Below are 13,859 nucleotides of genomic sequence, written 5' to 3'. Positions count from 1 at the left end.
ATATTAAAGATCTTCCATTAAATCCGTAGAATAAAATCCTTAAGGTTAGAATATGGCATCGTCGCATACTCAGGTGATGATTCTCGTGTTAGATTGCGCATGGCTGTTAAATCAAACATTTCACGGACGGGTACATCTTGTTAGTTTTACTTCTAGTCTTCAAAATAAGAAAGGACAGAGACATTCGGGGAGTATACTGCCAAAGTACGAATTTTCATTGGTTTTCGTCGTTGCCAAACCATATGTCCCTTCCAACAAGTCCTATAAGTTTTTGAAGAAAAATTTGGTGGGTTTTGTCTTTATTCCTATTCATATTACATGGGCTACATAGGTTTTTGCACGTATTAATCATTTTCCTAAATCCACATAGGACAAAAATAATTTTTGATATAACTTCACAAACCGGCAACATTACAAAATTCTTCTCGTCATATGTCTCTTACAGTCACCCTCACTTCGTCATCTAACCTCACATTTTCGTGGAAGATGGTTAGTGTGTCGTTTTTACCAAAAAACTAGGCAAACGACCCCATTTCAAATTTCCCATTACTGAAACTATTACGCGAATTCCAAGTTCTGAAATTGCAACATGGGCACCCTCGTAGGGAATGAAAATAATCCTGCTACTCTTAAAGTTGTTCTAGCAAACAACTTCTCCAAAATCAAGTACTCTGTGAAGCTTACTGGACATAATGGTAAGTTGCATCCCTATTCTACAAAATTTCTTAAGTTCCTAATCATTTTAATCCTAGAAAAAGGCCGCCTCCCATATCTTACTATTGATTCTATAGAGGATAGTATATTCATTCCAAATGCAGCAATATGGTTGCTCTTTCCACCTCCTGAAGGACTAAAAGAGAAAGTGAGGGAGATTTTGGAGTCTGAAGCTTCAGTTTTGGCGCCCAGCATTGCTTTAATTTTAGGAAATAATGTGAAATCTGAACTAATTAAAAGTTCGGTAGCAGCTCTGTTAACAAGTTTGAATTCAGAGCTTGAAGGGGCTGAATTTTTAGTGCAGGTATGTTGTGATGGCGTTTTGGGGTTAAAACATGTGTCACAGATATTTATTTATAAAACCTAGTTAAGATATGGATTTTGTTTGAGATGATGTAATCTTTTAATGAAATTTCTCCTCCCCAAAAATGAACATAAAACATTCCCTTTGAGCTATTTCTAAGAATGTTTTAGGTGTAAAAATTCCTATTATGTTTATGTGGGTTTTAAAAACAATGTTCTACATTTTGCTTTGATTTATAAACATGTGGATAATATTATGAAAGCTGTTATCTATAATTAGCTAGTTATGCTTATTATATTATCTACTGATAATTAATTAATATATCCAGCATTTTGCTGGATAATATTGCCATAATTTAGCAGATGTTACTAATCAACCATAACTCTATAATATTTGTAATTTCTGTGAAAGTTTTGAATTTTCCCTCACAAAAAAGTATTAAGAGACTTCGAATATTCCCCTTACTAGAAACTCACATATACTTATATTCCAGAACACTCTGACTATTGCAGACATTGCAATTTTTTCCACCTTATACCCAATCTTCAAATCTGAAAAACTCTCAAAAGACTACTTCTCTAACTCACCTAACATCACGAAATGGCTGCACTCACTTGAGCATTTACCCAAATTCAAGGTAATAATCCTTATTCCCCTTTTTAAAATCGCTTAATAACAATTTTATCACTTATAGGATGCCACCTCCTTAGTTTTTCATCAACAAAATAGTATAGGCTCTTTGTCATATCAAGTCTTATTCCAAAGCTCCAAGTATTTAGCTCCTCACACCTCAGATGTCCAAGAACAACTCCCTCATACTACCTTACAAGAAAAAGAGTCCCCTAAACATGAGATTGAATCTGTGAGTGCAGAAGAGTTGCAATCAGCAGAGAAAGCTTGGAAGAAATTGCCAGGTTCCTTACCTAAACTTAAAATTCAACCAAAAATCGTGTAAGTTTTCAAATGGATTATGCAGAATTTTATTTACCAGGTAATACTGTAGGCTTCCTCAGTCAGGAGAAAAAAACATTCTAATAACCTCTTCCTTGCCATATGTGAACAATGTTCCACATTTGGGGAACATTATTGGTTGTGTGTTGTCTGCAGATGTTTTCGCCAGGTTTTCACGCCTGTGTAACAAGAACACCTTGTATATTTGTGGTACTGATGAGTATGGGACTGCCACCGAAACTAAAGCATTAGAAGAAGGCTTGTCTTGTCAAGCAATATGCGACAAATATTTCAAAATCCATGAAGAAATTTACCAATGGTTCAACATTAGTTTTGATGCTTTTGGACGCACTTCTGCCCCTTTTCAAACAGAGTGAGTTTTTTTTTAAGTCTTCTAAGCAGACAAAGACAAAGTACATTATTTAGATTGGCCCAAGATTTGTTTCTGCAACTCGACCACAACGGATTCATGTTCACTCAATCAGTAGATCAACTCCATTGTGAAACGTGCAATCGATATCTAGCAGATCGGTTTGTTGAAGGAGGGTGTCCCAATATTGGGTGCAACTATGTGGATGCTAGGGGAGACCAATGTGACGGGTGCGGGAAATTGGTTAATGCAGTCGAGCTAAAGAATCCCAAGTGCAAGATTTGCGGAAATACTCCGAAATTGAAATCATCCAGTCAGTTTTTCATTGATTTACCTAAGGTGACATACTAATTTTTTTAATAATTATTTATAATTATATTTGTTCTAAAGCTGGAGCCATTGCTCCACCACTGGATAAAACAGTCTAGTCCTGGCTGGACTCACAATGCGGATGTAATAGCGAAAACCTGGCTCAGAGAAGGTCTGAAACCTCGATGTATCACTCGAGACCTTAAATGGGGAGTTTCAGTACCTTTGGATGGGTTTAGAAACAAGGTAACCAGTTCTTATTCACTAATTTTTTATATGCGTAGGTTAGTGACATAGGGCGAATCGGAAACAACTAATGCCCTAAAATTCTTCCACATTTTTCAATTTTCCCTTCAATACAGGTGTTTTACGTCTGGTTCGATGCTCCCATTGGGTATTTGTCCATAAGCAAGGCGTATACTTCTGACTACGAAAAATGGTGGCGTCCAACTCAAGAAACCAAAGTCAATTTATATCAATTTATGGCAAAAGATAACGTACCTTTTCATGCCATCTTGTTCCCTGCAATGCTGCTAGGAGCCAACAGGAATTATATTACTGTTTCCCATATTATGGCCACAGGTGCTTTATTTTTCTAAGCTATTTGGACAGTTCAACAAATGTGGACATTATAGAATATTTAAATTATGAGGATGGAAAATTTTCTAAATCCAGAGGTATAGGGGTGTTTGGTAATGATGCGAGAGATACCAAAATTCCCAGCGATGTTTGGAGGTTCTACCTTTTGTATGTGCGTCCTGAGGCCCAAGATTCCAGCTTTAGTTGGAGCGACTTGGCTACAAAAAATAACTCCGAATTACTCAACAATCTTGGAAATTTTATTAATAGGTACGGAAGCTCTGTTTGTTTTTTTTTTTATTTTATAAATTGAAAATTATAGGGCATTAATCTTTCTTAAAAACAATTTCAACAAAACGATCCCTCAAATGGATCTCACCGCGGAAGATTATATAGTTTTGGCTTTATGCACTAGAGAACTGAAAGGATATATCGCAGCATTGGAAAAGTGTCGTTTGAGAGATGGAATAAGACATATTTTGGCCATTTCCAGGCAAGGAAATCAATATATGCAAGTCAACCAGCCATGGGTCCGGATGAAGGAAGGTGATGCTGGACGGTAAGGAATATTTTTAGTATGGTCAGTAATTTTACGATCAAAATTTTCGTTGTAATATCACTGCCTTCTGCAATCAGGATTTATCAAACTTATTAAATTCAAAGAAAGTCTGAATTAACTTCTATTGAGGTAAAAAGTTTGCCCTTATTTTGGGTTTTTAATAGCAATGAAAAACGCAGAATCTTCACATTAAAATCAATCCGTTAAAACCAATATAAAAATTCATTTTTCCTAGACTAAGGGGAGGCACAGTGGTAGGAGTATGCGCCAATTTAGCCTGCCTTCTTGCCACTCTGCTACAACCCTACATGCCGGAAACTAGCGCTCAATTAAAATCCCAACTAAATTGCACGGATTTCGTCTTAAACCCTGAGTAAGTTTTCGTTATATCCTTCTGACACGTGTGATTACAACTGGAGAATTAAAGGAACATTGAAATTGTAAATTTGTTGCCCTGTGGCCATCAAATTGGAGATCCACAGCCATTATTTACCAAAATTGAACCAGAACTAATTGAAGAATACAAGAAGAAATTTGCGGGTACCCAGGAGTCAAGAAAATCTCCTCCAAAAGAAGAGATTTCCTCAAGTTGGAGTGTGTGTAATGGAAATGTGGATCCTGAGATGTTGGAGGAGGCCGTTGCCAAACAGGTAAATTTTGCTTTTTTTTAGAGTTAATTGTGCCGAATAACTCTATATAGAAAATTCTTAAGGGTTTTGTGGTGAGAAAACTCAAAGAGAGTGGCGTCGACAAGTCCATTTGGCAGCCTGAAGTAAACAAACTTTTGGCCCTTAAAAAACAACTAGTTGCTATCATGGGTGTCGATCCTAGTAAATCTGAGAAAAAGAACAAATCTGCCGATAGCAATAACGTTCTTAATGGTGCAAAAAATGAAAAAAAGAAAACACAAAAGAGGTAATTTTGAACTACAAATTTTTCGGATTTGACTCACAGTTTAATAAAATTTGCAGCAAATGACTTAAGGAACCTGAAAAGTAATTAAAGAACAGAGCTATCATTGAAAATCCAATCATCTGCTGACCCCTTAAAGAAAGCGGTTCTATTGCATAAGCCCATTTTTCTGGCAATCGACTTCGCCGCCCTCCTAGTGAAAGTTAGGCAAAATAATCTAAAGTATTAATAAGAAATTATAAAACAGGCCTTTCTATGTAATTTATTTATTTATTTATTTATTTTACAGCAAAAAGGGATTTGAAGTAAGTCGCACTTTTTTTAATAAACGTGAAGGTATTAAGTCATATACGTACGTATGCCTGAAATTCTATTCACTTCCTTAAAATAAAACCAAAAATGTTTATTTACATAATGAACGGCTGCATCATTAAATCATAGCTAGTTACATATATTTACAAGTCTAATTTCTATATAATTTACATGTTCTATTATGATATATATACAATAATATACATCACTATCGGTTTCCGAAGATCCTAAGTAGGGCCATCATCATCCTCTTCGTATAAGGGCAGAATCTATAGATTTTCATGCATTCGTGAGAATAATTGATGGAGTGTCCATTCTTCAGGGCGTCTTGCAGTTGTTTGCCAGCCCAGGTTTGGTTATTTGCCGCTGCCCTAAAACAAATAGACGAATTCACCATCTCCGTGAACAAAACAGTAAGAACCTTTTGTTGAGTTGGTAAAGTTCTTAAGGAATGTGTAAAACTTGGAGAATTTAATGACTAATTTCCGAAAAATATCAGTTATAAGTTAAAAAAATATCTCTGAGTTTAAAAAACAGCTCAAAGTACCTACTAAAACTTACTCTGTTAAATGCAAAATCATTTTTTCTTCATATACCAGCTCGTGGTCCTTTGATGCGGCTAATTGACAGATGAAACTTCTAGCACAACTTGCCGGATCTCTTTTTATCACCAACTCCCAGTTGATTTGGGGCTGTCTTTCTTCAATTGAACGTTTAAAGACTTTGATTGGATCAGATGATTCCCCTATACAATAATCGCTTTACGAATAAAATCGAGTTAAAATGTTATCTATTTACCGTTGTTATTATTGAATAGTTTGCTTGTTCCGTGATCTCCACCGCCACCGCTGCCAAAACCTCCTTGCATTATTGAATTGAAGTCCTGAGCCAGAGTGTGGAGCATCCAGAGACCTGCTAAACCGAGTCCAGCCATTACTACCACTCGCATAAAACTTGCTGCTTTTGTGAAGCCCATAGCTGCGGTTAGTATCATTAGCTGGATCCATCGGCTCATCTAAAAACATTTCATCCACATTCTGTACCAATTCGCATAACGTTAATATTACATAATAACTGGTTATCAACCATAGCAAAAAGGAGCAAATTTCTATGTAAATTGCTCTCATGCGAAATTGATTTCTTATGTATATCAAACTTGTTATGTTTTATTGACCTCGCCTCCAATTTCCTTCAAGCCAACCAGCATTACATGAGAAAGTGCAAGTGCGTGAAATAATTACGCTGAATGTGTATCATGCTAAACAGACAGCTTCTGGTTAGCATGTTGCACCGAAGAAAGTGAGAGTTAAATAAAAAAATTTTTACTGCTTCATTAAGTAAAGAATTTTAGGACAGATGAACTAATGAACCGTGCTAAAAGTGATTAAGATAAGGGCTTATTACATGAAAAGTCACGCTTCAATCTAGATAGTACCTACTGAATCAGTCCTCTAGTTAGTTAAGCGTATTATGCAAGTTGGTTTTGATTAAATGATATGCTGAAAACGAGAGCGTTGTCTGTATTATTATTTATTATATATTTCGAATAAAACTAACAGCAGTTGGGCGATGCAAGATTGCATCACTATAATATACTTAGTCGTTGCTTTTTATCTGATTTATTATATATCATTTGCAAATATCACAAGAACCATTGAAAGTGTAATTTAAAGAGCAATTATTCACGTACAGCTGTGTTTTCTCATTTATTAAGCCCATTGATGTTGAAAAAACAGTCATTATTACCAATCATTTTGAAAATATTTAGAAAATTTACGCAATTGGGTCACTCTATGGAATACATATGAAAAGTAGTGGCGCGTAGAAGATCCCCCCCTCCTTAAGCAGTCATACTTGACTCCCGGTATACGCCCACTCTTTAGTAACAGTATGCGTCAGAATTCTCCGGGCCAAAGGAGACATTTTAGCATAGTTGGCCCCCCTCCAATGGTATATTGAAATGTCCCGTTGAATCCCTTCCTTTCTAAACAATCCTCGAATCACCTTTGTCGGCTACTTTTTGCATTCCCCAATTTCCTTGTTAGTGCACTAGATTTTTACGTGTGGGATGAAATAAACGAATAAGCTTACATCACACCAGTAAATCGTAAAGTGGAATTGTGCTAACTAACATTCGTAGATTGGTGCAAATGAAAACCAGAGGGTCAGGAATGAGTTTTTAACGTACGCATTTTGAAGTGATTGAAATCTATAGGTCATTTTGATAATATACAGGATAGTTATTTAAAAATACGCACTTTGACAAGTTTAAGGTGAGGCCGAAATAGTATCAATTTTCCGAAATAAGTTCCAAAATTTTCGTCTTTGTGTGATTTCAAATCTCGTTGCAACGGAGATTTTAGGGCCTTATTTTGAACACATAATTAATAACTTTAATTAAAATTTCGAAAAACGTTAGCGCTAGGTATAGAAAATAGAAAGCAGAAATGATTTTAAAAAATAACCAACCTAAAAATGAAATGATCTATAGAGGGTCCTATTTAATATATTGGAGCTTGTACTTCTTTTTTATACAATCGATAACGTCGCATTGTTGAGAATATTTTAGGTTGGTAAAGCAATATTTATATCCGCAAATGTTCAGAAAGACCTTGTATGCAGTTTCCAGTTAATGGCTCCCCTACCACCGACCGTGAATCACTCTGTATAGGGTCTTACCCCAGTAGCACAATCAGATTCTCAGGTATTTCTTAATTTTCATTATCCAAACCAAAAATTATTTATATTTTTATGTAAACAAAACTACTTACATTTATTCAACAAACCCCACAAAGTAGTCACTTTTAAGTGTACGTAATCCAATCAAAGACACTTAAGATAGTCTTGTTACACTTAAGACTATCAAAGCGGGTTTGCGCCTTTATAAACTCGGTTTTGACTAGGGAGATGGGAAAGCAGCGAAAGTGTTTTCGTGCCTTTAGCCGCGAAACAGGAACGTAGTAGATTCAAGAGCACCAATCGCCGGTTAGATTTTATCGCCCGTATAACTGCTTTGTGGAGCCATTCATATGATTTTTTATTCATATTATGTGCTACATTGTGTAACAATAATTATATCGCAAATTAGTACATATATGTGTGATTTTGAACAAATATCTCGTCTAATTAATAAGTTCATTTTTTATATATTTTTTGTGTAACAAAATAATTAAGCAAAAAGAGATTTCCTAGGATCGGGTCTAGGTTTTGCAGCCTTCTTCTGGTCTTCCGGGTCTTCAACGTAACGATAGAGCAGGAATAGGGCAACACAGCCACAAATGCTGAAACTAGCCCCACATAAGGCTAAAGCTTCGGACAAGTGAGAGCCTTTAGAGATTTCGCAAATCTTCAATGAAACTATAGAAGTTATGATGGTGAGTAAGGACACTAAGCTATTGAAAGCTATATCCTGGAAAACCATATTTCTAACATTTTTCTCTAGTAAAATACTTTAGAAGTAGGTATTATACCCAATTAATCCATGATCCTGGATCTTTCACGGTCCATCCTAAAGAAAAAAAAATGAAAAACAGCAATTGTCCTATGAAACCTAGACCAATACTGCTGAGACTGGAATAAAAAACACGTAAATTGCTGCACTGTTGACCCAACACTGACCAAGAAACCAAACTCCCCATCTGAAAGCACTTATACACAACTCAATATTATTACATTTTTACGGTTCATCACTACAAAAGCTTACCAGGCTACTCATTTTGAAGATGCCAGTTTTCGTTAAAGGGAACTTCCCTCTTTTAAGTTTTTTCCTGACAACTTCATCATACGTATCGTAAACTGGAGAAATCTGAGTCAAGAAAAGTTGAGATTTCCTCCGGTTTATTGTCGCGTCAGCCATTGTTTTGATAGACTTAAAATAAGCACCAATAAACCAAAAATTGGAAACAAAACTAATCTCTAGATTAGACAATTTCAGTGATTGTTTGCGAACGAGTTGAGAACGATTAAATGGAGTTATCTCGAGTTTCGCTAATAATGTATAAAGGTATTTCACTAAAATGTTTACTTATTGTTAATGTTAACGTACGTATCACTTGTAAAATAGTAAAAACAATGCATATTATTCAAAATGCTCGTTTCCATAAAATCAGATACCTGTAATCAAAAATAAAAATTGTATAAATTGGTAACAATTTATTATAGATAAAGGAATGTGTACAGGTTACGACTCACAATAAATATAAACTAATATATAAAGGTTCATTTCTCTATTATAATAAAACTGGTGTAAAACGAATCTTACTAAAATATAAACTTTTCCCCATAAACCTCATTGTAAACATGGTTTACTACGTATCATCGTTGGTACCATCTTTATCAATAAATGTCAATATATCCTTGGTTCTGTTAACTTTTTTGTACTCTTTGTGGTTCTCTTGAACTTTGATAAAGTTCTGTAAGAGTGCTTGAAAATCTATGGTTGTTTTCGGTTTAGTCCTAGAGTTCGACCTACAATAGGAATTTTTTACTTTAGGAAACGTATTTATAAGATGTTCCAGTAAGGAAAACAATTCTCCAAGTGATTCAAATTTGAATTGATTTAGAGGCAAGTTAAAAGAAACTAAAGTTTTATTCACAAAAGCCTAGGGAGTTTTTTTTTAGTTCATATTAAATCACCGTCTAATCATAATAATTAAATAGAAACAAGTTGGCTATACGCATTTGTGCTAGTCGTCAATATTTCCGATGTCTAACATGAACTAAACTCAAGAATATTGAAAAGGGCAAATTTAACTATACTAACTTTTCGTCCAACTGCAGCTGAAGACTAGGGATACAACTTAACCTATTTTTAAGTATCGTAAAAGCTTCGGTTTGAGGCAACAACATCAGCAATCCATACAGCGCTCTAACTAAGTATTTATCACAAGGTACTTCCAGTAATTCCAACCTTAAATCTATACAAAAAAAAAATTGCACATTTAATTATCGATCATAACTTACATGCAAAAATTGGAGACTCAATTAGCTGAATTAATTTGTCGATTTCCATTAAGAAATCTACAGTTACTTCAATACTGGCACTAAAAAGATTTATTAAGGAATAAAACTCTTATATATTATAATGTTTGATAATCAATCGTCAAAAAGGATACAATAATTTTATGAGATCACACACGTGACTGTAGCTCTGGGTAAGCAAACACAAAGCTACAGTAGCCACCGGATTGTGACACCACGTTCTATAAAGACACAGAAAAAGTTGTTTATTTTGTTGAACCGATAAATCTTTAAGTCTGTTTCTGAGCTCAAACAACTCAGAAGAGGTGAGAAGAATCATGTTCAAGTGGTCCACCATGAGACTTGCAAACTTGAGATTCGTTTCATTTAGGAGGATTTCTGCTACTGTAGTGTAGATGTCTTCGGCGCTCAAGAGTACACATAATTGCCTGAATTGTAAATATTTACATTAAATCAGTGTTTAACCAAATTTTGACCAGCTATATTAAAAACACCCCCACCTTCGAAAAATTAGGACTAACCTGATGATAAAAGATCCGCGCTCGTTTAGCAAACGTTTATCGCTGTTGAATAAGTAAAGAAGGCTGACAATGAATTTGTTGTAGAACTTTGTTTTCTCTAAAATAATGTTTTTTTCAAAGAATACATTTTTGGGATTTGAATACCTTTGGGGTCATTATTTTTGTGAGGCGATATGACCTCGGCGATCACAACTAGACACTGTTGAACCACTTGGTCCGCCTCATCTGAGAGCGTTCTTTGCAGCGCCGGGAATAATATATCTATATATGTAACCATCTGAAGATGATTTAAATAATGTTTTCTTTTTGTTTTCAGGAAATCGTATTTTATGAACCTTGTTTGGGAGCTTCATATACAAATCATAAATCCATTTTAAAACCGCCACTTTGGTTTGAATGGAATTGTGCATCAGGTACTGAATTAACACGTCAACTACAGATTCCAGGTCAATTTCCTGAGGAATTTCACCACTGCTAAAATCTACCAAAACCCAATAAACAGAAACATGCAATTTTGAAAAAACATACCATTCGTTCTCACTTGCTCATGAACCTCTTTGTCCTGCAGAGCAATAAGCTTCATCAACGTAAAGTTGACCGCAGTTGCCGTTTCTTTGATGTCTGTCACTAGATTAAGGAAAAAAGGTCAGAGGAAATTAAATATGCACAGAAACTTACTGTCTTTAAGTAGAACATATACGTGATGATCACATAAAGCCGAAGAAGTGAGATTTAGCTTGAATATAACTATTTGGAAGGTTGATGCGATACAAGTAATGGAATAAATAGTTTAAAGATAAGATAAGGATTTAAATGTGCAGATGTACCTACAGGGTGTCCAGATATTAGGTTGTTAATTCAAAAAAGTTCATATATAAGAGCAGGTCGGTAAAAGTTTAGTTTCAGAGATGCAATTATCAAAAATAGGATTTAAAACTATTTTCTTCTGATTTTAAACTAATTACAATATGTATGTCAGAATGGCTGAAATTAACCAATCTAATTAAGAACACCATGTATAAGTATAGGGGAACACCAAGAATAACCGATTAGAGAAAATGAAGGTTATACTGGAAAAAGTTACATATTAAAATAAAGAAGGATACTTCTCCGGGCATCCGTTTCAAAAGCGAGACAAGGCAGTATTGCAGTAAAAATCCCCGACATATATGGCAACATTGCAGGGCCGGAGAGCTGTACAAATTCCTTTATCCAAGTTATAGCCGTAAACTAAAACAGTTTATATGATAAAACACAACACTTAAATGTTTTAATAATTTACCTGAACTAGTTCATCATTCTTCTCTTGAGCATGATTGATTAAAATATTAATCATGGCTCCAAAGTTAACTCTAGATGGGTCGGCTTTAATGCTCCGTAAAAACTCTCCTAAAGCAGTCTCACACATCTTTTTGACCTCTGAATTGGTATCTTCTAATATCCGGAATAATCCATCCAGTATTTCTGGTAAATAGCTTATTAGATCTAAAGTAGGTTCACTGTGTATTACTGAAATCCAGGATATGATAAACTGGCGCGAAAAAGCGTTTTTTGTATATATTCTTTCGCGAAGAAGAGGGATGAAACCTTCGAGATCAAATTTGGAGCTTTCAGCCACAATATCCTGCAAATATAATTCATGGGAAAGTTATGCATAGAATTAGCATAGAAAGTTTGGTCTCAAAAACCATTTCTATGCCAATTATTAACATTCTCATTTATAACTATGATATTCTAATTTTAAAGGAAAGCCACTTAAACAAACTCCCTCATCAATCAAGATAGCCCATTATAAAATTCAAACTTTTAGTTCAAGCTTTAAAAAAGGCTTACCTTTAATAACCGATCTAGTAGTTCTGAAGCATTTTTTATATTTTGATCTGAATCGGTGGCAATTTTACTCAGAGCATTGAAAATGGTGGGGAAATTAGGCAAAACCGAACCTCTTGCCACTTTAACCACATTGTACAGAGACTCACAAGCATAGTACCTAACACGCAAATCTTGATCTGATAGGCATCCTATTATAGGCTTTATTAGCTCATCTGTATAGCTTCCAGTGTCCTGCAATTAATCCCTATAGATTATTCCTAAGAGGTATTGGCGAAAACGCACTTTTCCTAAAGCAATAGCTATGGCTGCCAACCCAATGAGCCCTCCTTTCCGAGCATGGGGGTTCTGGGACAAAGCAAAGTCCTGTCCCAGGACTTTAAGTATTCGTTTAATTTGACCGGTATTGTTCACTGCAGCGAACTCTTTAACCATTCTGAAATTTTTTTTTATCGTAAAGTAACAAAAAAAACTGTGAGTTAAAGTAGTGAAAATAGGGACATTTACTTTTCAATTTCCAAGGCAGCAGCCTTCCTCTTTTCGTACAGTTTGTCGTTAAGAGCACGCACACACGCTGCACTGAGGGGGGCATAATCTTTATCTGACATTAGAAGGGGCGGAAATAGAGCTAAATTAGATTAAAAAAACATAAAAAAAAATACTAAACACTGAATCTTAACCACAAAAAATAGTGTCAGTTAAGTGAAGTTGATTTAGTGTCGTTGTGCCATTTCTGGATTCTTGAAACATGGCTGAGAGAATCGTAGTTCAGATGCATTACCGTGCTTACCCGCCAAGGTCGTTATAATTGTCTCTGTATTATTTAAATTAAAATATTAATAATTAGTATTTTAAGACTCCAACAGTAAAGGGATTTTTACGATTTGTTTGTTTAAATATCGAACTGGCAAACAACAAAGCAATAAACGACCTAACGAACCCTTTGCGTAATTGGATTACCTCCGGCGCCGTTGTCAGAGTGGATGAACTTACTCTGATATAACAATTAGCCAGATATTTACATTCATATCATATTTTGCACATCTGTAACGCCACCGGGCAAGATGAATATTCAACCGTATTCATGGGGGTTAATATTCCAACTCATGAAGAGAGAAACTTTATTGGGTGTTGAACATGTGAATAATTCTATTGCAATATTGTGGTGAATTTAGTGTGTTATCGATATTTTGAAAACCATGATTGGGGAGGAATTTTTTCTTATTATTACCGGCTCGGGAAGATTTTAAGAAATCAATAAATGTAGAGAGAGGTATATCCTAGCAAGAGAGAAAACCAATAGCGGTTTGTCAGAGGCAGTCAGAAATATGTGCGAGGAATCCCATCGGTATACTGCGCATATTTCTGACTATTTCTGACGGTCCGGAATCGGGTTTCCGCTTTGTTGGAACATACCTTTAAATTAGGCATTTTAGAATTGCAGTGATTTATTGGGGCTGGTTACCTGGGCTTATGTCGATTTATTCAAATGGAATATTTTCTGTAAATCATTCAAAT

General features: G+C 35.2%; 3 protein-coding genes across 4 annotated transcripts; 1 reads left to right on the top strand and 2 right to left on the bottom strand.

The window, feature by feature from the left end:
• The first annotated feature begins 188 nt into the window (after positions 1-188).
• Positions 189-5,045, top strand: MetRS (methionyl-tRNA synthetase 1). Its single transcript, XM_066286846.1, has 14 exons — positions 189-695; positions 753-1,018; positions 1,512-1,655; positions 1,713-1,969; positions 2,022-2,342; positions 2,396-2,678; positions 2,730-2,894; positions 3,011-3,230; positions 3,284-3,497; positions 3,550-3,786; positions 4,022-4,159; positions 4,214-4,436; positions 4,499-4,701; positions 4,758-5,045. The coding sequence occupies exons 1-14, from the start codon at positions 590-592 to the stop codon at positions 4,762-4,764; spliced, it is 2,784 nt and encodes a 927-aa protein (XP_066142943.1). The 5' UTR covers positions 189-589; the 3' UTR covers positions 4,765-5,045.
• Positions 5,046-5,218: 173 nt separating this feature from the next.
• LOC136341653 (uncharacterized) lies at positions 5,219-8,951 on the bottom strand. The gene is made up of 4 exons (XM_066286854.1): positions 8,714-8,951; positions 5,809-6,025; positions 5,572-5,755; positions 5,219-5,381 (listed from the first exon to the last, which is right to left on the bottom strand). The coding sequence occupies exons 1-4, from the start codon at positions 8,864-8,866 to the stop codon at positions 5,219-5,221; spliced, it is 717 nt and encodes a 238-aa protein (XP_066142951.1). The 5' UTR covers positions 8,867-8,951.
• Positions 8,952-9,142: 191 nt separating this feature from the next.
• Positions 9,143-13,057, bottom strand: LOC136341648 (protein VAC14 homolog). 2 transcript variants are annotated; one of them, XM_066286847.1, is made up of 13 exons: positions 12,849-13,057; positions 12,627-12,777; positions 12,345-12,575; positions 11,794-12,135; positions 11,618-11,741; positions 11,040-11,138; positions 10,847-10,992; positions 10,656-10,788; positions 10,512-10,608; positions 10,125-10,418; positions 9,973-10,052; positions 9,773-9,926; positions 9,143-9,477 (listed from the first exon to the last, which is right to left on the bottom strand). In XM_066286847.1, exons 1-13 carry the CDS (start codon positions 12,947-12,949, stop codon positions 9,318-9,320), a joined length of 2,112 nt encoding a protein of 703 aa, XP_066142944.1. In that variant the 5' UTR covers positions 12,950-13,057; the 3' UTR covers positions 9,143-9,317. The 2 variants fall into 2 exon arrangements, with proteins under 2 accessions (XP_066142944.1, XP_066142945.1); XM_066286848.1 differs by having other exon boundaries at positions 11,040-11,132; positions 12,849-13,055.
• Between the last annotated feature and the right edge of the window lie 802 nt (positions 13,058-13,859).

This window comes from Euwallacea fornicatus, chromosome 10, assembly GCF_040115645.1.
Source record: "Euwallacea fornicatus isolate EFF26 chromosome 10, ASM4011564v1, whole genome shotgun sequence".
In the NCBI taxonomy this organism is placed as follows: Eukaryota; Metazoa; Arthropoda; class Insecta; order Coleoptera; family Curculionidae; genus Euwallacea; species Euwallacea fornicatus.
The sequence above is the reverse complement of the archived record's forward strand: the minus strand, read 5'-3'. Positions and strand labels throughout refer to the sequence as shown.